This window comes from Helicoverpa zea, chromosome 10 (genome assembly GCF_022581195.2).
Source record: "Helicoverpa zea isolate HzStark_Cry1AcR chromosome 10, ilHelZeax1.1, whole genome shotgun sequence".
Taxonomy (NCBI): Eukaryota; Metazoa; Arthropoda; class Insecta; order Lepidoptera; family Noctuidae; genus Helicoverpa; species Helicoverpa zea.
The window spans coordinates 10,685,071-10,709,267 of record NC_061461.1 but is presented as its reverse complement, the minus strand read 5'-3'; the positions used below and the strand labels follow the sequence as shown (position 1 = coordinate 10,709,267).

At 40.9% G+C, this 24,197-nt stretch overlaps 2 protein-coding genes across 2 annotated transcripts; both read right to left on the bottom strand.

Annotated features, from left to right (window-relative positions):
• Nucleotides 1–5,474: 5,474 nt before the first annotated feature.
• On the bottom strand, nucleotides 5,475–7,226 carry LOC124634162. The gene has a single exon (XM_047169586.1). It carries the CDS (start codon nucleotides 7,224–7,226, stop codon nucleotides 5,475–5,477), a length of 1,752 nt encoding a protein of 583 aa, XP_047025542.1.
• Nucleotides 7,227–11,765: 4,539 nt separating this feature from the next.
• LOC124633838 lies at nucleotides 11,766–16,257 on the bottom strand. The gene is made up of 2 exons (XM_047169198.1): nucleotides 16,128–16,257; nucleotides 11,766–12,760 (listed from the first exon to the last, which is right to left on the bottom strand). Exon 2 carries the CDS (start codon nucleotides 12,751–12,753, stop codon nucleotides 11,845–11,847), a length of 909 nt encoding a protein of 302 aa, XP_047025154.1. The 5' UTR covers nucleotides 12,754–12,760; nucleotides 16,128–16,257; the 3' UTR covers nucleotides 11,766–11,844.
• Nucleotides 16,258–24,197: the final 7,940 nt, after the last annotated feature.

Below are 24,197 nucleotides of genomic sequence, written 5' to 3'. Positions count from 1 at the left end.
ACAAATATGAAGCTGGTTGCTAAAACTGGCACCTTACTTATAGGTAGTGTCTCAAGAGAGTGCTCTCATCTTCTTATTGCAGAGAGTTTTTCCATCAAATTGGTGCCCTTTTTGTCAGGGCCTGTTTTTGAATTGTACCCTAAGAACAATAGCGACCTCTCGCGGGACTGGTTGTTGTTTTATAGAGGTGTAACAGTCAGAGGACGTAAGATTATTCGTTATTTTAATTTTATTTAAAATGCTTGAAAACCTTTGTGATCTGTTTTGTTAGTAATGAAATCCATGTGGAAGAATTCAAAAAAATCACCTGTGGTGTTAATCATTTGGCTATTCTTACACAATGGTATATTGACAGGTCATAGTCAAATTAAGTCAAGAACAATTAAAACGTCAGCATGTATGGCAAAAAAATTACACTAGGTTTAAAAATAATAACGCATTTTTAAAACTAATGTTAAAGAACTAAATGCTGCTGAAACGAAATCATCGCAATAATGCAATGTTGCACTCCGGTGTAACACTCATCCATTTTTATCCTACCTGAATATTTTAAAAACAAAATTGTGATAAACCTTTATTGGTACCCTTAAGAGGAACACAGCTTTGTTCCCTCCGTTGAAGACAACACCTTTTGCTTGAACATACCTTAAAATTGTTCAGGATTCGTGAAATGATTGGTATTCTTACAGTAAGGAAATCTCCGGTTTTGTACCTGATCAGATTTCGACTGGAATTTTGTTTATTGGCAAAACTTCTATAACTGGAGTCCTTTTTGTACAAAAAGATCAAGTGGGAAGGGATCGAGGGGCCATCATATTATATCTACTGTATGCAAAAAAAAATATTTCTTTCTTTCTTTCTGTGGAGGACACTGTTTGCATGCCTACAACCATAGTTTACTTGTAGTGTTACACTAATTTCTACTTATGTACTCTCTCTATAAGCATAACCTCTTTAAGGTACTCCACCATTATGTGACACCCCATATACCCCAAGAATTTAATGCCCCCACGAACGCTCTAATGTACTCCCCTCATCAACACTTTTATGTATTCCCTTATGTACACCTATATACTCTTCTGTGCACCTCCTTATATACATACTTCCTCTTAGTTACTACCTTAATAAAATCTACAAAACTCCCATACAAAACATAACCTACCACGTAAATCAACCATCCAAATAGAACAAAGGTTCAAACTCCATGCTAGGCTTTACAATGACGTCACAGGTTTCCCAACCGCTCCATTACACAACAACCGTTGACACAAACAACAAACAGATACAATTAAAGCACCCCCAATTACGAAGTGCTTCGAGTGAATCCAGATGGAATTGCAAATTGATTTGCGGTATGGATAATAATCTACGGAATTCCAGTGGCAGACTGACCTGATAATCAAATGTAAATCGGAGATAGTGAATTAGTTGGGACTAATGTGATGTGAAGATGAACAGTGTGATTGTTGTCTGTCTTGGGTATATTATTGTTGGATAAGAAACTGAGTATCCTTGTGATATTTTATTCTGCCGCCCCTGTGTGCATAGTGTGCGGCGCACACCTGTGTCTAAAATGTACTACATGCATATCGCCTTTGTATGGCTCGTTGAGTTGACTACTCCTGAGTTTACGCATGCAAGTATAGCTCAACCGCTTTTGTTATATATTCTGGGAATTATATGCATGATAATATAATCTTCCATTTAAGTAAATAATCCCAAAATAGTATGAATACTAAACTACATCTTATCCCAAACACAATTTAATACAACGTAGTTCAAAAAACAAAATGCGATGAAAGCACAACGCATGCAGTGCAGAAATAGCTTCTAACTCTATTACAAAATAGTTTCCATTCCAGCAATTTCATTTCTGTAAAATATATAAGAAACCAATTGTCTTGGAACACTCGGTCTAACCAATTGCTTATCTGAAGTTGCCAGACTGGCCTCACTCCAAATAGATTCTTCGTGGACGTAAAGTAGACTTTTCTATAACCTTTTTTTTTTTTTTTTGTTGTCGCTGGGTAAAAAATGCTATTACGCATGCCCTTCCCGTCGGGGGACGGGAGAGGGGTATGTGGGACTCCCCGGTAACGACGTTCCCGGTATACCCACTAAAAAGGCCCAGCGGCACTCCGACCTCGCCTGAGTGGAGGGGGTCTGGGAATCTATGGCATCCAGGTCCCCACCGGCGATTGCCCGCCTCACGGCAGGCCCCTCATGCCTCCCCCCAGTGGGGAGAGGTCCCTATTATGGCCGGAGCACAAGGGGCGATCCTTGTAATGCAGGCGGTGGCACCCCCGCGCCTGTCGCCCGCTGATCACCCCCCGGGGCGGATGGGGACGGACGTTGTGTTCGCCGTCTTCCACCCCTTCTTCGTCTGCGGAGCGGCGCTGCGAGAGGGTCGTTCTCCCGCAAGCGCTCCGCCGCCTCCTTCTGTGACATGACGTCCTCACAGAAGGAGGCCACCGCGTCCCATGCCTCTTCACCTCCCAGCATGGCACCAATCACACTGGGGAGCGAGAGGTCATCCCCGACCACTGCCACCAGGGCGCGGCGGGGTTCAGCCCACGATGGGCACACCCCCAGTGTGTGCTCTGCCGTATCCACCTCGGCTGCACAATGGTGGCACTTTGGGGTCTCCTCCCTCCCAATCCGGTGCAGGTACGCTCCAAAGCAGCCATGCCCGGACAGCACCTGCACCAGGTGCATCGAGAGGCAGCCATGTCGCCGATCGAGCCATTCATCCAGGACAGGCCCGATGGCATCCAGCGTCCGGCGACCGAACGTTGACGAGGCAAGGTCCTCGGCCCAGTGCCGAGTGATTGCCTCCCTCGCCTCCTCACGCACTTCTTCCCGTTCGATCGGGTCCGGGTGCCGGTCTAGCGCCCTTTGCGCCGCCGTCCAGTCGTACACTCTGGCGAGCACCCAAGCTTCGAGTTCCCAAGGAGGGGCTCCCGCCAGAACGCACGCCGCCGCGAAGCTCACTGTGCGGTATGCCCTCGCCACCCGCTGTGCAATGGCCCTTTGTGGCCTTCGGATGGCAGCGGCGTTCCTCCGACCGCACAGTGAGTCTGCCCAGATTGGGGCCCCGTACAGGGCCATACTCTTGAGTATGCCGGCGTACAGACGCCGGCAATGGTCGCCGGGCCTCCCGATGTTCGGGAGGAGCCATGAGAGGGCGCCCGCGGTCCTCATCAAGCGCGTCGACAAGCCACTGAAGTGTGCGTTGAAGCGCCACTTGCTATCGAGGACTATGCCCAGATATTTCATCTGGGGCTGTACCCCAATGCGGACACCCTCCACATGTATATGAGCGTCAGGCGGTTGGTGCTGCCGGGGCCCATGGAAGAACACGGCTTCGGTCTTTTGCAGCGCCACCGTCAGCCCTAGGCGGGAGATTCTGTCCACCACTAGTGAACCGCCCGCCGAGGCCAAGCTGGCCGCCTCTCCAAAATTTCTCCCCCGGGCAATCAGAAGTGTGTCGTCTGCATAGCAAATGATAGACGTGCCACGGGGGAGGTTGCCCCGCAAAAGCCAGTCGAATCCAATGTTCCACAGGAGCGGCCCTAGAACAGAACCCTGTGGGACACCGGACTCGACGCCGTAACGTCGGAGCTGGCCCGTCTTGTCCACAAGGAGGACTGTGCGGTCCCTCAGGTAGTCCGCCAAAAGTCCCCGCAAATACGGAGGCACCCCGTGGAAGCGGAGGGCCTCCAGTATGGTGGAGTGGGGAATGGAGTTGAAGGCGTTGGCTATGTCGAATGACACAGCCAACAGTCCGTCTCCCGCATCCATCGCCTCCCTCACCTGGTCTTTTAGTCGGGACAGGGCGTCAACTGTCGAACGCTCAGCTCGAAAACCGAACTGAGCGTCCGCTAGATCCGGGCCGATTGTGCTCAGATGTCTGTTGATTCGGGCGGCGAGGATCCTCTCGAACATTTTGCCGACCTCATCCAGTAAAACGATGGGTCGGTATGCCGATGGGGAGTCCGCCGGCCGCCCTTCCTTCCGAAGAAGGCACAATTGGCCCTCCTTCCATGGCTTCGGGAACCCCTCGCACGTCAGGCACGCACTGAAGAGGTCCCGAAACCTTTCTCCCATCTGGGATGTGGCGATGGCCACCACCTTTGCGGGGACGCCATCCGGACCTGGGGCCGTCTTTTTACCCCTGAGGCAGGAAACTGCCCTTTCCACCTCGTCCTGCGTAATCAGCGGGATCTCCTCGGCTGACGGAGCTGCACCTCGCGGGGCGCTCATCTCTGGTGGAGTGAAGTTGTCCCTGCGTGGAAACAGGGACTGGACCACCCCATCCAGCAACGACGGCTCGAGAGTCTCGGCAACTGGAGGACCGTACGGGCGCAGTTTGTTGCATGCCGCCTTGTACGGCCTCCCAAAGGGATCAATGTCCAGACCCTCAAACATTTCCGCCCTCGCGCGATCCTGGGCTGTGCCCATTCGCGCTGTCAGCGTCGACTTGGCCTCTATGTAGGCTGCATAGAGGCGGTCCTCGTTGTTGAGGTCGCGAATGCGCCGCCGCCGGCTTCTTGTGTAGGCCCGCCTGGCTGCCACACAGGCGGCCCGTAGATCCCCCAACTCCTCCGACCACCAATAAACGGCACGCCTAGGAGATGGACGATGAGACCGAGGCATGCTAGAGTTGCACACCTCGGTCAGGGAGACCCTTAACTGGACCGCTGTGGCGTCCACATCCCGGACTACAACAGGAGGCGACAGCCAGTCCTGGACGAATGCCGCCTCCACGGCGGCTTCCCGGTCAAGGCGGGAGAGCGCCCACCGCGGGAAGTGCGACCGACCCTCCTGGGTCCCCTGGGAGCCCGGGGTGGAAACATCAAACCGCACGTATCGGTGGTCTGACAGCGTCTCCACCAGCTCCACCCGCCAGTCCACTACACAGGCCGCCAAAGAAGGGGAGGCAAAGGCGAGGTCCACGATGGAGCCCCCCTGCCGCCGCACGCAGGTATGAACTGTCCCCCTATTCAGCAGGGACAGACCGGACGACATGAACCAGGTTTCCACCTCTCGTCCTCGGGCATTTGTGGCTGGGTTACCCCATAACACAGATTTTGCGTTGAAATCGCCCATGACCAACACCCGGTGCTGCACCACTCCGCTTGCCACCCTGGCGAGGACCTCGAGAAAGTTCTCGAAGTCCGTGAGAGGGCGGTTTGGAGAGAAATACACCCCTACAAGGGCTATGTCCCCCCACGCGGCGGCGACGTATCCCGGTCCTCTCTCTAAGAGCGAGAGGGGAGGGGAGTCCGTGGAAGACCGCGCCACCAATGCAACCGAGCCGTTGTCGTCTCCCAGCCAGCTGCCAGGGACAGAGTACGGCTCGGCGACAACCGCCACGTCCACCAACCACTCCGCAAAGGTTTGGACCAGCAGGCTCTGGGCTGCTCTGCAGTGGTTGATGTTCGCTTGAAGAACACGTCTACGATGCCCAGCCATCAGTCGGTGTTCATCGCGCTTCCCTCGGTGGCCGGCACTGGAACTGGAGTTTCAGTGGCGGCAGCAGTGGCAGGCCGCACCGGCGCCTGCGGTTTGCCCTTCTTTGGTGGCGGTCGGCATTCCCTGCCCGCCATCACGTGGTTGGCTGGACGACCACTGGCAGCGCATACTGCGCAATGCGTGGTGGCCGCCTCGCAGGAGGCCAACCTGTGCCCCCCTTCCCCGCAGCGGAAGCATAGTTCCCCACGCTCGGCATTGGACGGGCAGAGAGGCCGGGTGTGCCCGATGCCGAGGCACTTGAAACAGCGCATCGGCGTATCTTCAAGCACTCGGACCCCACCCGAGCTCAGCCCGACCGGGAGGCGACCCTTAGCCAAAACCGCCTTGGCAGCTACGACCGGGCACTCTAGTCTCACAGTGCCCATACCCCTGCGGCCAGGTCTAATGGCTCGGCCCTTGACAGATGCGACGGGGCAGCCCCCCGCCGCTGCAACCGCTGCCACCACCTCCTCTTGCGTGACCGAGTCGTCAAGGTCGGTCACCTCTAGAGCCACACACTTGACGGGCCTCGCAACCATGGCCGTGTCCGCGACAGCCTCTCGGAGCTTCGTCGCGAAGAGGTCCGCCTTGGTGCCGCGTTGCGCCCCCGAGAACTCGAAGATACGAGCCCCCGTTTGGGTCTTCCGGCACGTGACTCGGCCAGCTCCAAGTTCCGCAGGGTCGACGTTTGTACGAGCCCGCCGCAGTACGGACTCGTACGTCTCCCCTCGTTGCGCTGCCTCTGGAGTCAACGTGACTACCACGGCTTCGGTTCTTGGAGGAGGAGCGAGCTTCCTCCTCTTGTCCTCTGAGGCTGCAGGCTTGGCTGCAGGGGGCTCAGGAGCCGACTTTTTCCCCTTCCGCTTCCTCGCTACCACCTTAATCCAAGGCTGGTTGGAAGGGGTGGTGGAGGGCAGCAGAGGGTCTTCCCTCACCGGTTCGAGAGGGACCGTCTGGGTAGTCGGGGCTGGTGAGGTCTTCTTGCCCTTTCCTTTGCCCTTGGTGGTCTTTAGCACCTGGGGCTCCGACTGGGCTGGAGCCGTTGAGGGCCCCGGTGCAATTGGCATTCGTCCGGGCGCCTTATCCGCCGCGAGTGGAGGGCGTAGCCGCGTCTCCGGCAGGAGCCGGTCTTCGATGCCGGCAAAACAGGCCCTGGTGAAGGCCCTCTCCTCCATGACCACCTTGCGGATGATATCCTCAAGGTTAGAGGAGTCCGTCCCCTCAGGCCGAGTCGTGGGCTCGGCAGCGCGCGCGTGCAGCGCGGTCACCTCTTTCTGCAGGCGATCCACCTTTGCCTGCAGTTGCCGCGTCTCATCGGAGGAGGTGCGCTGCGCCAACTCCTTTACAATGCCGAGCAAGTTCGCTGCCCGGCATTTCAGGGCCTTCTGGAAGGTCCCCTTCAGATTAGAGGACTTGGAAGCCACCTCTAGGATCTCCATCTGATCCTCCAGAGCCATGCGCTCCATTTCCTCCACGGAGTGCTCCGCATAAAGGACACTGGAGACTCCGTGGCTGGCGCTGGTTCTGCTTGGCCGGTCGTCGGCTTCTAATACCGCCCGCTTGGCGGGCTTTTCGGCTGCGTCCGAAGAGCCTCCGGAGCCCCGCTTGAGGAAGGCCCTCTTCCTCGTCTGGCGGGTTGCGACACCGTTCGTTCCACTCATTTCTGACTCCGTGTCGGACAGGTCGGTCGACACGAGATCATTACCTCTCATGAGACTAGCCGCAGATGGTGCGCGGCTGGTCTCTGATGCCGAAGCATCTCGAGATTGGCCCTGAGAAGGGCCTTTGGGTTGGCCCTGAGAAGGGCCTTTGGGTTGGCCCTGAGAAGGGCCTTTAGGGAGACAGCGCCCGGAGGCGGCCCTCGGAAGACGTGGCATTGCTACCGACAGTATCGAAACCTTTACCGACTTTACCGTTTCGACGCACAGCGTTCGTTAGCCGCCGGCCTGCCACTCCGTTACGGTGGTCAGGCGCGGCGTTGCCCAGGGGTCACTACGTGGAAGTCAACGCTGTGGGGGGACCCCCAGACTTTTCTATAACCTAAGTTGTGTGCCACATACAGTGATTTAGTTCGGCTAGCTTACTTGGTGTCTACATAACTTTGAATAATATAGTCAATTTCAAATAGTTTATAGAAACTAGGATTGCCAAATCAGCAACTTTTCACGTCCAAAATTTCAAAAGGACAGAAACAGGTCTGTTACAATTTGTTTTTTGGATAAAATAACCATGTAGGCGTCAAATACATGTTTTGTAGTGAAGTCACAATAAGTGTAATGTTTGATCCCTATTATCTGCAAAGCGTATTTTTGAAATAAGTGTTCTCTCTCTTCATTGTTGCCAAAAACCGCCACTTTTATCACAATCAATTACCATAAAAAAATCAGTTTACTACGAGCCAACAATTTTCGAAGATGACCACACAATTTTATTCCCCATTCTATCAGGCCATGAATCACTTTATGAAAATTGCATCGTAACATTTTAGTGACGTTAAAAAACATTCATTTCGTACATCCTGATCCTTTCATGTAATATGCCGTCATATTTCATGTTTTACGAGCTTTGCTTCCGAATTTGGTAGTTTTACCGTTCAGTACCTAGTTCCCGACAGCCGTCAACTTTCTAACTACTGAAGTGTTGTACATCTTTGTGATTTGGTGATAGAAGTTTTGGTGTAGAGTATTTTTAGGATTACGTGTCCAAAGGGTAAATTAGGAACCAATTGTTAAGTCTTCGTTATTGGTATGTCCACCTGTACCCAGCTTATATGTCATGACCCGTGATAAACAGTGGCATAAGTGACGTTTGTTATTGCACTTAATTATATATTGTTCAAAGGTTGTGTGGTCTGTCTTAGTTCTAATATTTTAACTACTCGTGACTACGAGACACAGCCTATTTCCATCCATATAAAGTTAGACAAGGCCATATTTGTTTGGCCATGTGATTGCTAAATTCTGCAATTATTTGAAAGCTACCTCTACATTAAACGTCCCATAACAACCAACCCGCTACAGAATTAGGTAGTACGCAAATCAATAGACTAACCCTACGTTAGGAGCAGATAAAAATATTCGTTCTCGCTCCGTTTATCGAGATCCTAATAAAACTTTTGCCTCTAAATCCGTTGCTCTATTGGGCGCAACGTAGAAGGTCCAAACGATGGGATGTATGTAGGTTTTTGTAACATATAAGTATTATTGTTCCCTGTGCTGTGAGACCAGCTGAAGGCTGGAAGAACAAGTCCTGATAGATTTATCATGATTCCCTGACTAGGAAGACAATTGGGTTCATTCAATTTATGCATCCGATGCAGGTGAACTATTTGTGCTTGACCGGTATTCACCACGTGCTAGGTTTCATCAGGTAGATACCTAATTGGTTACTGTAATGTTATGTAGATCTACATACTTAAAATGTATGTACTAATTTTTTTTTACGATCTCAGGTTAGGTCAACCTCACGCACGGAAGCGAACGTTGTAGTACCGTGCCATCTACCATTTATAGCGCATTTTTTTTTTCACAAATACTTTTAAAAATGTGACAACGTTCAGACCACGACCTAAAAATTAAAATAAAGTCCCATAAAAGCCCAGTCCCATCAAACATAACGAACGCCAATCCTTTTCCCCATAAGTTACCCCTACAAAATTAAATTTAGGAAGAATAGCCCAATCCCAAACTGGAATGGTTCCGCGTAAAAGTTATACGTCATTTTTATGTGCGGTTACGTTGAATGTAACCAAATATTTGTATTGTGGCAGTATCGCATATTTTGAGGATTTATACCGCACCTTTTTCTATTAGGGACGAGTGTGGTTGTAAATAATGTTGCGGAATTACACCGGCTTAAATGTGGAAGTTTTTTAGTTTTAGTTGTAAAAGGATTAAGCTTTGTACGGCTTTTTTTTGAGGTTGAGTAATGAAAATTTTATTTACATGATGAAATTGTATCTCTCTTAATTTCGAACAAGCTCATAAAAATTGTAAAGCCTTACCTTTTAAACATAGACTGTATAGACAGTTCATTGACCCATACACTCCGCGATATGACAGTCAACAACTATTCTAAACAAAACCACAGCCTTACCACCGTATACATAATTGTACATATCGTGAGGAGTTTAAGTAATACATCTATTTCAATTACATTTTATGAACTTTTAAACATATTTTTATTTTGCATGGTTGAAATCAACTTTTTTATAGGTACATCTGAGATTGGTGTTTCATTTCTAAATATCTTGATAAGAAACACTCAAGGTTCACAGTTATTAAGCAAAGTAAATTCAAATCAGTTGGTAAGCATGGTTCATTTTAATTAAAACTAGCTGTTTCACCCGCGTCTCGTAAAAAGTTCTCGTACCCGGATGAAACATAGCCTACTTCACCCAGGGATAGTGTAGCTTCCTAACAGTGGAAGAATTTTACAGGTCGGTTCAACAACTTTGGAGCCATCAGAGTTAAAAAACAATCCCCTTTAGGTATATTTAGAAATTTTAATTGTGTCATATCCTCTCGCACATTATTTGCTATTCCAGAAATCACCAAATTACAATTCCACCTAAAAGCCGTCGCCCACAAATCTAGACAAAAGTAGGTAACCACACCACGTAATATCGTGACAGGTACAAATAAGGCAGACTAGTGAGAAATGTTTTCATCTATTTGCGGGAACGAGACGAGGGTACGGATGTCGAAGCGTTTGTTAAATGTATTTACTCAAAATTAACAAAGGAGTGTTCTATTTAGTTTAAGGAATGTTCTAGTTTGTTTCCGCTTTTTTTGAAACTATTTTGCGGAAATTTTTGAAATCATTAGAGAATAAGAGCGGTGTACACTTTCTTGTGTTAAAATTAAATGAAACATCAATGAAAAAGAATAGTCTACATAATGACTGTTAGAATTTCTTTCTCATAGTTCAGCTAAATATTCACGAAAGCTACTTCCAATCCACTTTTAAATTGTTTTAAGAACAACTCAAGAATGCCAACCTAGCAATGGAAGAACCGATCCTACGAAAGTAAAACCCCAGTCTATTTTCGAATCAATGTTTGCAAAAATCGGTCAAGTGACGTATTGGGAGCAAATCAATAAAGTAACATTCGGTCCCTCGATTTATTCATCAGCAACTTATTCTGGTATAATTTATTTTCTACCCAACCTCGACCTTTAGATAGGTTTATTTCCGTACATATAGATTTGTATGCATTCCTCCAATATATCCAATAATGAGTCCCTTTTATGCCGCTTTATTTTAGGTAGGGTAAAGTTAGGGATGAATTTTGAATGTAACATGTCCTGACACTGTTCAATAAAACCGGCCAAGTGCGAGTCGGACTCGTGCACGAAGGGTTCCGTAAATTACAGTTAAATCAACCTATCTCAAAAACTATAAGAGATACTTTGATCAAACCAAAAATCGTTGAAAGAGTTAATTAGCATGCATCACCTCTATTTTTTTTAGAATTTTATACCCCGTAGTTATAAAAATAGAGGGGGGGGGACATACTTTTTACGACTTTGAGAGCTGATATCTCAAAAACCGTTCACTTTAAGAAAAATGTTTTTTAGAAAACTTTATATCATTTTAAAAGACCTTTCCATTGATACCCCACACGGGTATGTACATCGAAAAAAAAAATTTCATCCCTCAGTTACATGTATGGGGGGCCCCACCCCCAATTCTTTTTTTTACTATTTAGTGTCATATTTTTGTAGCGGTTCATACAACACATATTCCCATCAAATTTCATCACTGTAGTACTTATAGTTTCCGAGTAAATCGGCTGTGACAGACGGACAGACGGACAGACGGACAGACGGACATGACGAAACTATAAGGGTTCCGTTTTTGCCATTTTGGCTACGGAACCCTAAAAATGGGATTTGCGAGGCTTAGCTTCAAGTAACAATCGTATATATTGGTCTAAGCTACTATTTATTAGAATCAATTTATGAACTGACTAGCTGGTCCCCGTGGTTCCATCCGTGTTTGAAATAACTACATAATATTCGGGACCAAGATAAAAATAGCCTATATCCTTTCTCAGGCTTTCTCGATAAACCCATTTAGATATATTTTGTAGTTTTAGAGTGAAAGCGTAACAGAGAGACAGGGTTACTTTCACACTTATCTGTTTTATTAGTGAACTGATAAATACCTTGAAATTAATATTATACTAATATCAATTTATGATGATAAGGGTTAAGGATTCTTTCATTATTTTAAATAAAAATGACAAATTTTTTTATAAATAAACAGCCTTTAATAATTTCACATTGATACATCAGGATTGCACATAATTGGAACAATTCAAACATTTCAATCAATTATATTTACTTTGACTTGTTCCAGAAGTTTTGATTTACTTCTATTTATTTTCTTGTATTTAGGATTAGCTTTAACGGACCTTCTGATGCTGCTTCTGGTCATCACTCTATCGAAGATTTCTTCACTGGTGTCTTCGCTCCCATCATCAGAGAAATGATTATTCATACTATCGTTCACTTTGTTTGACCGCAAGACCACAGGCTCCACACCACTGTCTGAGAATATTGATTCATCGGTGATTGGTCTCTCATCATCACTAGGAGATTTATCATTACTATTCTGACGATTGAAAATCCTATTATCTGGAGTCGGCACCTGCAGTTTGTTCTTCTTATCATCTTTCTTTTTGGCACCTTCGCGATTAGATGGTTTATATTTTATTGGAGAAAAGTCGACCCTTCGGAGAAAACTTATTGTGTCTCCAAATCTTCGACTACATTTTCTAGTCGTTTTCGGTTCAGGTTTAATCTCCTCGGCTTTGCAGTCTTCGTTCTCTAACGCAACACCTGAGTCAGAATTGGAATCGACCATTATATTAATTTCTGGAATGCTGGCATTGAATTCATTCACCTTCAACTGTTTACTTAATTCTTCAATTTTTTCCGCCTGTCTCTGTATTATAAGATCCTTCTGTGCGAGTTGTTTTGTAACGGATTCTGTTCTAAGAGCTAAATTTACTTCGTATTTTTGCAATTCACCCGATAGGAATTCCAATTCCTTTTTCCTATTCGATTCCAATTTCTTTATAACATCAGCTTGTTTTGTATATGCTTCCTTCAGCCTCAGAACTTCTTGTTTATGTGTCGTGTTCAGGAATTTAATAATGTTTATTGCCTCTTGAAGTGTCGTTGGCTGCATTATATTTTCTTTTGTAGCGTTCCCTGACATTATTGCTTCCATACTGGATCTGTAACGATAAAATGATGACATTAATTGCGCTCGTTTTGTTACAGGAATTGCGCAGTATAGCTTTTGTTTTTGGGATACTGGCAAACAATTATTTATCGATTAAGTTCTAATCACGCCATTTGAATTGACATTGTTGCGTGCAACAAAAAGTTTCGTAATTAAAGTGATATGCCGCATCATCGTTAAGTATATTCGGTAATGACTGTAATTGGAATTGCAGTTTTTGTGGTAACGACCGACTTTCGGTAATTACATATTGAATGACCGACTAGACAAGTTTTTGTCAGTGTTTAAGTAAAAGTCCATGAACATATTGCTTTTAAGAAAAACGAATGACAGATTACCTAAGTGAATGTAAGTGAATGTAATACTAAAAGTACGAAATCCAGTAAGATTGCTAGATAAGTATTCAAATGTTTTAATTTTATTACACTCCGATGACATTCCGCGACACAATTGTGGCTTTTTCCAATAATTGTTTTATCTATAGCTCATAGAAAAATCAACATTTAGTAGACAATGATCTCGGAGGTACCATGTCGGCCATAGTTTACATATCTAGTAATAACAGCACATTGGTTTAATAACAAGTAATTGTTCAGTGAGTGTCCTTTTGTAACAAAAACATGAGTTTGACATACTTGGCAGATTGTTATGGAAAGAAAATGTTCAGGAGCTTTAGACGGCCATTATTGTAGGTCGTGGAGAATGATAGAATCATGTCTACATTCCTTAATATTTCTTGTAATTATGTATTAAAATTAATTTACACTACAACGCTGTTCTCATGTAAAGACTACTTATACCATATTTATTAGTCTATGCTTATACATACTAGAGGCTATTAGAATTATTTTAATTGAATTAGAGGCTATTAGATTTGTACTTTCCTCTGTTAGAATTTTTGGCATTTACATATTTTGTTAACTAGTTGCTGATTTTAGAACATTCCCAGCGTTTTTGAAAATTGAAAAAATATCGTAGGTAATGCTAATAAATAATAAAATATATTTTTGACAATGTTGAGAAATAAAATTATTTTAAAACTGATTTTTTTAACAAAAAATAATGCAAATGTTGTTGTTTAAGTACGAATGTTTTCAGTATGTGTACCTATTCAAAATTACATATGTCGATCGTGTTTTCAAACCGCGATAGGAGTTTCAAAATATTAGTGTGTGACAAACGCTAAAAATAACGGTCTATTATCAGTTTATAAACATTTTTACACTGTACATAAATCAATAAGCAGGTGGTTGAAACACTAACCTGTTAACTGTAAACTAATAAATGATCCAATGAATTCAAAACCGGCTTTACCGTAATTTTAACCTGTTTAACCCGTTTTTTAATAATGGTATATGCACATCTGACGCTAAAGCAAAGTACTTTGCCACTACTTAGCATGATACGAAACCTTCGAATTTATGACGTTTTCGATAGAGATTTTTCAATCATGAATTCCTCAAAAACAAATTTTACTATCGAGTCGATAGTATCGACACGATCATGTGCATTAAGGTACTTTTTATTACCTGTTTATAAGTCATTTTTAGACACAACCACTTCAGGTAGCGTTGCTTTCGTCCACGTACCCAATAGATAGCTTCCCCACCCTTTATCGGTAACCAATTTGTTATACCAGGTAGCAGACAAGCCAACTGAATTTATGACTGCGAAAATACGCTCAAAATCCTTTCAATTGTCTTTAAGATAAGACAAATACGGATATTTTTACTCTCTTTAAGACATGCCGATACTTGGTCTAAAGTTTAGTTAAGATTTCCGTAAATCCCTTCAGACTAATGGGTACGCATAAGCATACATCCCTATTGTCATTTAGAGCCCAGTCTAACTATTGGCCGACTAAAAGGTTGCGGTCTGCTAACTTTCTAAGGTACTGCGTATTTAAATAGCCCTGTAGCACAGTATACTTTCTAAGAGTATCTTGACACTAATAAAAGAGTAACGGTGAAGGAAAAGATATTGAGGAAACCTGGACTTTAAAGTCTGAATTCGCTAACTCGTCTTAAGTGAGCGTGGTGATTTAACACCAACTCCTTCTCTGTATGAGAAGAGGCCTGTGCCCAGCAGTGGGACAATTAAAAGGCTAAGGATGATAAGGGTTTATTACTAAGTTTATTAGTCCAAATAATACGCATCATTGTCAAAGGGATAAGCCGTAATCCGTAGTGAGGAATACAATAGTGTGAATGGGATTAACCTAATCCAATGAGAGGAATTGGAGGATATATCGATCCCTACAAATAAGCTGATAATCTGATGTGATTAGACCTCAGTATTAGGTCGGGTGGTCATAAACACAGTCGTTCCAGGAATTAGTAGCTGTGTCTCTCATTTACACCTTTTTGCTAAAGTTTTAGGTAAAGTTTGATGCAACAATAGATTTGGCTGGCAATGGGACAGCTTTTTTAGTATAGAACTATTTAATTTTTATAGTTTCATAATATAATCAAAACCTCTAAACTAATGTTTAATTGCATATGGGACGTCTATGGAATTTCTAAAGATTTGTTTTATGAAAAAAGTCAACTTCCTAAAACTCTCAACAGTTATGAAGTAATTTTATAACTAAGCCTATTTGAGCAACTTAGTTTTATTCATTGTTTTGAAAAATTGTATCTACCTATGTCCTATCTTCTCCGTGTAAGCTTCCATTATATTCTGACAACACATGTGTTATATTTTATCGTATTTTAATAGCATTATATTTAAAAACCACACTGTATTCATTTGAAAACCATTGCACTGAAGACAAAGTAGCGTAAACCATCTATCATACCTCTAAATATACTACAGGTTATATGAAATACCTAAATCAAGTTTCAACCTTGGTACACGTATTAAGTTACTCGTGGTAATTTTATATGAGCGTGTCAAGCGCATTATGTACTCTACAGCTGATTCGACGCGGCGGCCGGCGCCGGCGCACCTCTAGGGAAATCTCGGTTAATGTTTTGTAAAAGTTCATTCCGAAAGAATTTTCATGATCAATCTTGAATGCAATATTTTAAAATGCAAAATATGTATGATATGAAAAATATGGAGGTAATGATTGAATTGTGAAATATTGCTTTTTATATTTTTAACCGATTTCAGACTGATTTATGAAGGGAACACTTGAATAGAAGTTAATGAACTATCTAACTATCCTATATCAGGCAAAGTTTTGACCTGTGGACATTTTATGCATTTAATGTACTTTTTGATTCGTTTTTCTTTGACTGCGTTAAAAATAGACAGCAAGTAACGTGTTTATAAGTAAACAGTGGCGTGGGAAAAATACAGGAAATAAACCTTAAAATAAAAGAAATGAAAACTCTTTCAACAATTTAAATACCAACCTGATACAAAAGATCCCAGGGTATTCACAATGGATTTAAATCCAATAACACTAGCACTTTAGTACTCAACTGTACTTCTTACTTGTTTTGGACACAACTTATTCGCTCGGCGTTCCAACACTGACTGAATGGCATACTGCATTTCTCTCAGGTGTGTATAATAATAATATAGCAATAAACTAATCACCTGCGCCTTTTTCTGCAAATTTCAACCTTAAGCTTAAGACATAAAGGTTCAATTCAACAAAGGAATAGAGAACAAAGGGCCCAGGATTGTAATGTTTGACAGGTGGTAATTTATGACAGTTTTCTAGAAAAAAGTTCAGAGTTTTTTTTTTTTGTAAGAAGTGTTAAAGGTTGTAAAGTACTTAGACAGGTAAGAAAGTAAGACAGCTGGTTTACAGCGAAATGGTTAGTAATTAATCGGTAAGCTTTCGAGTAGTTGCTAGATTTTTAAGGAAAGCGAAATTGAATAATATAGTAATTACATTTTTTTCCCCTTTATTTAACGTTAAAAAACAAATGTACAATATTAAGTTAAGTAAGCATTGAAAAAACCACTCGGGTTTAACATAATACCTACTTTGTGTGAATGATTGGTAATTATTTAATACTTTTCTTTGGTTTAAAATATGACTTAGGTATCACCGAACACCTAGATGTTTTCAAACTTTAGATAGATATAAATCGGTTCAGCCGTTTTAGCGTGATCAAGTTACAAACCAACAGAGTTACTTTCCTATATGTTATATTTCTAGCGATTACTTTATTACATGTTTCTAAGAATGCGCTTTTAACTACCTGACCCAATGATAAGGGATTCTCCACAAGTCAAAGCCAGCTTTTGTCAGCTGTTGTGGGTTTTTATTTATTTATTGGTAGATACCAGATGGTAAAACCAATGGCAAGTGGTCACATTGTCTATTAACATCTGCTATATTTTAATATTATTATTGTTTATCATGCTATAACAAAGTTAATGCAGGTGATTTATAATATGCAGTTAGAAATATTACTAAATAATTTAGTGTGCTATATATTCGGCGGGATTTGTGGTCTTACCACATTTGGCTTAAGCTCAAATCTGCTTTACGAAGAGGGAAAAAGAATATTATAACACAAAAAGACAATAAGCACACGTAAGCATTTTCTGTGTTATCATTACCCCCACACACCCCTACAGACGAGTATAACCGGCTTTACGGACAGAGGCAAACGATCGGCAATGGCGTCTCGATGTCTTTAAAGCCGCTTTTCCACTAGGCAACAGTTGACGCACAACAAGTCGCCCAACATGTTGGAAGTCAGCGCGGAACTTTTGTTTCGTTTCTGTTTATCATGGTGCGCGCCAGCTACCAACGTCGCGCGCTGTTGTGCAACGTTGCCGTACGTCGCGCGTGACAAAGGGAGCTTAGTGGACACGCGGCTTTGTGCTTGCAAAATTGTATTTTTGACTGACGGTAATCATTATCTAGGAAACTGTTCATGATTTTCTTCCAATTTAATGTAGAATTTTGTTAAAATAAATAAAAAAGAAAGTTTTTCAAATGTAACAATTTATCCTACTAAAAATTTACCACTTAAAGTAAGATTCTTGTGCGGTATAAAACATAATTCACGAAGTTTCTTCCACATAACATTTCTTAGAATGAATCAAGCTTTTATTGTTACTTGATACCTCAGCGCACATTCAAGTTGTTAAAGTTAGCCAATTATAAGTTTGCATGACTTATCCCATGTAACGAATGGAATATTTGAAAATTTATTCGTTCAAGTACCTATTATGTGAATGTTATTTAAATTCATAAGATATGTTGGATTGTTAGTACTTATATGCCTTTGCGTCTGGTAGTAATGGTAATTTTGTAAAGTAATTTGCCATTTATTTAGAAAAAACAACGTAGCTTAGAAATATTACGACCTCTAAGTAAGTATGGAAATACTTTGTTTTGTTGTTACGTTGGTAAAGTGAACGAATTAAAGTTCTTATATCACATACTAACAATACGATAATACCTGAGCCATTGGTGGAAAACTTCACGTTTTTTTTTTTCATTTTATGACAGGTCAGCATAGACAAATGAAATAGATTATTCTAGAAGTCCCATCCTGCCAGCCTTCATTTGTTTTAAGTCATTTTCCCCCTTAAGCTTCTTATTTACGTAAAAGTTAAAGGAATTTTGGACTTGCAGTAAGTTCGTGGACCCCTTAATTGTAATAAACGAAGAATGGCAGCTGAGTGACATGGCTGCAAGGGTTAAGAAATTCCACGTAGCTTGTAGACAACAAAGCAAATTAAAGGGTCTGAAGTGCCTTTCTAACCTTTGATTGTTTATAGGTAAAACATTTTTTTAAGTACAATTAAATAATAGAATAGAATTTTAAAATATAAAATAAATAAAAGAAAACTTTTGAAATGTTAGTTTATATCTCTGTATTTGCCTAGTTTTGTTTTTTTTTTTAGAATCTATTATTTCTTCTTCTACGTAAGAAGTGACTTGCTCTTGTGTTCTCAAAATTTTGAACTAGTTTCATTCCAACAACTAATGTCTCTAGAGATTGTAGCTTCTAGTGTACCTACGACACAAAATAGAGAAAATAATCTAACACTAATTATATTTTAGATCGTATTATTTTTCCATATGTATGCAAATTACAAACAATGGAAGTGCCACACTCTCGGGATTGATAACTACGACGGTAAGACTGACATTGGCGTAAATTAATGTCTTTTTACGGCGAGTTTTTTCATCAAAAGTTAAAGTTAAAGTAATGTCTAAAGTTAAAGTAACGGTCAAATTTGTTTTTTCAAGGCTAAAGTGACAGCAAAATTCATAGAAAAATTGAATTTAACCGTTACTTTAACTTTAGACATTACTTTGACTTTTACTTTGGCTTTAACTTTTGATGAAGAAACTGGCTGTTAATATCTCAAAAGACAATTTAGAGCACTTCACCTACCGGAGCCGCTATGAGCACAAATCTATTTGCAAAAAAGTCTGCCAAGAGCAGTACAGGACAATGTCGTCTACGGTAGGTTAAATAGTTTAAAGTAGACAAAGAAAAAATAAAGAAATAGTTCGGCCACTAAAAGCTATTACAAATGTTAACTTAAGAAAAACAATTGGATAGAAAGATAAATATTATTTGTGGTTAGAACTGTTATAATTGAATTTCAAAATAGTTTTTGGATTTTGACTCAAATCGTAATGTTGATAAAATATAGTTTGAAGGGGTTTTTAAGACCAAAAACGCTTAGAGCGAAGAACAAGACTTTTCGCAGTATTTTTTTCTTTAGTGTCGAATAATTTCGTCATAGCTGACGATTATTACAAAAAATGTGGTGTCTTAAACTATGTTTTACATAAGTACACATATTTAAATGATCATTGTGTTTCTTGTCATTTAACTTTGTTACGGAAATCTTGTTTTTACTGTAATTTGTGTTGTAACTGTAATCTGTGTACTGTATGTAGTTGGACCCCACATAAAAGAGCCACATAAAAGAGAAACAAGACAGTAATAGATTAAGAAAATAAGAAGGTTATTTTAAGCACTTTCAGAAAAAAAACTGCAAATTAAAATGCATGTAGGTACTAAACTATGAACAAGTTTATACATACACGTCAGATTAAAATAATCTTTAAACTTCAAATTTTATTAAAAACTTTAATAACAACCTTGCAGCTTATTATAAGTTGTAATATTGTCAAGTACAGCAATTTCTTGCAACTTCAGCCAACATCTTCACTTCTGTAACGACAACATATCATGCAAGATAGTTTGTGTACGAAGGAAATAACTAATAACAACGTCATGATAGTACGAAAACTCTAATATATTCTTTCTTATTTATAAACAAAATAGAACACTTCCTTCCGTTAACTTTTGCGATGCGATGATATTTGTTGATTTACTGTTAAAGTTATCGTAAAGGTATATCTGTGTCGATAGGTACAATCCTTGCTGAATGATCCAAAACTACTGATCCGATTATAATTTAATTTGGCACATAGATATATAGAAACGATAAAGGCTAGTTTTTATCCTGATTCAGGAATTGGTTTCTTCGGGACGCGGGTGGCAAACCATATAATAGCTAGTACTTAGTATGTCGACAATGAAGTAAATAAAGCGAAAACTGTGTATTTTTTTCTTTTCATAGCTTTAAAATGTTCCCCCGACAAAGAATAAATCGTTTAATGGTCCATCGGAATAATAAATTTCGTCTAAACGCCTAAACTTTTACCTCAATTTAATTGGCTCTTAAAATTACATCAGGCGCTACCTCAAAAGAATAGCATCACTCACCAAGAATCAAGTAAAATACTGACATTTTCAGTTATCTCAAACAATAACAATCAACATGAAACTACAGCCTAACAGTTAAACCAGTTAAACCGACAAAGTTAAATTGTCAGTAAACACTGCAACAGTTATATTCCTGTAACTATTTTGTAAGTGGCCATTTTATGTTTATGAGAGCGTTTAGATGAGACTTTGCAGTATTTTATTAGGCGCTTAGATCTTTATGTCATGTTCGATAGTGTAGGAATTTTAGCTACATATCGTAATGTTTATTATATTATCAGCAATTTAATAAGTACGGTGGCAAACTACAACATTTTAGTCGGCCGATAGTTTGTTCGGGCTCATAAATCAGTACAAAAAACCCGGTATCAGACTGACAGAAACCGTTGATTGGAATTTCTTTAAAAAATAATTGCCAACCATCGGGTTGACTGTTGGTCGACTGTTTAGTCTGCAGTGTGTAATTTAATGTATAGGTCATCTTTTACGCGTGACTTGATGCTTGGTAGATACCTAATTTAAAATCTTTAATACGTGTTAAAACTCCTTGTTAAGGCTTGTAGCTAAACAAACTGTACAGTAAAATATTATTACCTACGTGTTGAACTAACATTATTTAAGATCAGCTAGTTTATAAAAAATAAAAGCTGCTAAAAAGTTCCACACTATATTTATGCTTGTCCTTCAAGTATTTACCAAAAAAAAGAACTCTTAGGCCCAACTTTACAAACTCATTTTTACACGATATAAGTTTGCGAAAAAAAGGCATTTACGTTAACAAGATTCACTTGACAATTCCAAGTCCCTTTAAGTTAAAAGCTACTAAGTAAAGCAGGGCTTTATTTATACCTCTGCCCTTAGGTGCCCTTAAGCCTACGACGTTATTCGTACAAATATCTTGTTTAAGAAATGCGTCTCCTGTGAACTTTATGTCGTTTGAATGGATATTGAACGATAAATATGTTGATAGTAGAATAAGTATATAATATTAGCCGAAGAACCGATAACCGTTGGGGTAAACGAGTTCTAGAGTGGAGACCACGCCTCGGCAAACGTAGTGTAGGACGTCCTCAGGCACGGTGGAGTGATGACTTGCGCAAGACGGCTGGCAGGAGCTGGATGCGAGAAGCCGAAAATCGATCTCAGTGGCGTGCACTTGGAGAGGCCTTTGTCCAGCAGTGGACTGCGATAGGCTGATGATGATGATGATGATGATGATGATGATGAGAATAAGTATGTAATTGGAGTTTTTAGGCTGTAATAGTCAGTGTGAGATGATGTCAGAAGTATGGAAGAAGAAGTCATACTGGCCCGTATTACTTGAGACTTCTAGGTTTGAGATACTAGGGAAAAAAATTGAAGTAACTTTTGCAATTACAGAGTTTTACAGTAGTATGTACTCTCCATTTGTTAATGATGTATGTGGTACTTAAATTCACCAATACCTACTTATGTTCAAAAGGTGAAGAGTTGGTTTCTTTGCTTTAACGCCGAATCACAAGAATAATTACAAGACTGGACGAATCTAAAAAATTATCACAAATTAGCTCATTTATCAGTGAAGGCTTTTTATTCAGGTACGCGAAGTATTTCCCTCGGAATCTGGCAATAATGCTGAAACCGCTATCGAATGCTAGTGTACATAATATTTTAATTAATTTTCGAATTACAACTGATTAACCCCAGCGCCCATCATGATTTAGATGTATATTATAAATCTTTATTCAATTTGAGTACCCTCAATCTCACCATTTGCTGAAAGCATATCTTCTCTACAGCAACCCATACTTCCTTACAAAATGAAACTATGACACAAGTATAATATCTAAGAAGTAGTGAGCTGCAGTGCAATAGTCCGTGTAACGTAGAGGCGACAACACGCCGAACTTGGACTCAACCTCGCGATGTCTAACTTTTCACTCCATGTATGCTGATTCTGCTGTGAAGTATGGATAGCATGCTCAACTATATTATAATTAAAAATATTTTTAGTTTGAAATTGACTCATTCTAGAGACCTTAAAGACCATATATGTACTGAATCGCTACTCAATTTTACAGACAGCTCAAACAATATATTCTATTTCTTTCAAACTGATGTGACGTATGTAACGTTTGAGTATTTCGGGGTAAATGCTTCTTGGATAGGTGAGAAGGTAACCTTCTTAAATCTTGTTAGCTATGAATTATTAGAGTTAAATACCCTCAAGCTCATCATAACATGAAACTATTACACAAGTATAATATCTGCAAAGTAGTGAGCTGCAGTGCAATAGTCCGTGTAACGTAGAGGCGACAACACGCCGAACTTGGACTCAACCTCGCGATGTCTAACTTTTCACTCCATGTATGCTGATTCTGCTATGAAGTATCGATAGCATGTTCAACTACAATATAATAGAAAATATTTTGAGTTTGAAATTGACTCATTCTAGAGACCTTAACGACCATAATACGTACTGAAACGCTAGTCAAAGTTTATGACAGCTCACACATTTTATTCTTTCAAACTGATGTTGCTGTGATAAAAAGACTTTAAGTAACGTAGGTAACGTTTGAGTATTTCGAGGCCTTCATTGATAAGTTGACTAATTTGACAGATTTTCACTTATAATGCATAACCCAAAGTAATTTACACGTTTTTATTTCTAAATTAATTTTAACCACACTGGTGACACGTGCTTAAACACGTCATTTTCATGATCATACTGACAAAGTGAATTAGGAGGTTTGCAAATGACAGGAGTATTTCCTGAAAATGGAAAATACAAAACAAACTATGCTTTTGTTAAAAATAGTATTTAAAAATATATTTTATTTTCAACAAATTGTATTGCTAACAGTACTTAGCTAATACTTGGACCTGCAGTAGAGAGTTGCATCATGGATATTCCGATACTCGGTATATCGCCTGAATTGTTAGTTAGGATCTATTTGATACGAGTTTACCTACACCCGCCTTACAGCATACTAGCTTCTGCACACGGTTTCACCCGCGTTGTTGTTGTATTTATTATATTTACTTAATATTTCTTAGGAATATAAATTGCCAATGCCCGTCTGCCAAACTGTTCAAGATTAAGATTCAGGATTAATCTTTGATATATTGGTAAATTAAAGTAGGTACCCATTATGCTTTTATTCACGAATTTTACTTTTTTTATTTTATTTTTTAGAATTTACCGGGCGACTTTTAAACAAAGACTGCAGGAAGTAGTTATAAGAAATCATGGTGTATTTTTGCTATTACCTATTGTGAGGTTTATTTCTCTCTCACAATTAATTAATTATTTCCCTCTTTCTTTTCGGTGTACCTACAAGTTTATTCTATCCTAACACAAGAAGTCACCTCGGTATGTTCTGTTCCGATGATGATCACGTCTCGAGCTCGGCGTGTACACTGCAACGTACTGGAGACAAAGGCTCACGACCAATTGCCCTCCAACCAACTCAGTTGGTACAAGGGATAACTTGCAGCGATAACCGTAGTAGAACAACCTTGTAGAACTATTGTATCTATGGTTTCAAACTTGAAGAAAGGCCTCATAATACATTTTAATATATTTCATTTACATTGAACCACTAATACACACAAATCTAGGATGATAACAATTTATTATTTCTTACAATAAGCATGCATTTGCCAATAATTCCGTCCGTATTGAATCCTTTACTTCCAGGGAATACTCATTATGTCCTTATCTTGCTCGTGAATCATTTTATCTATTGGTGAAAACCACTAGGAAATCCATAAAGTAGT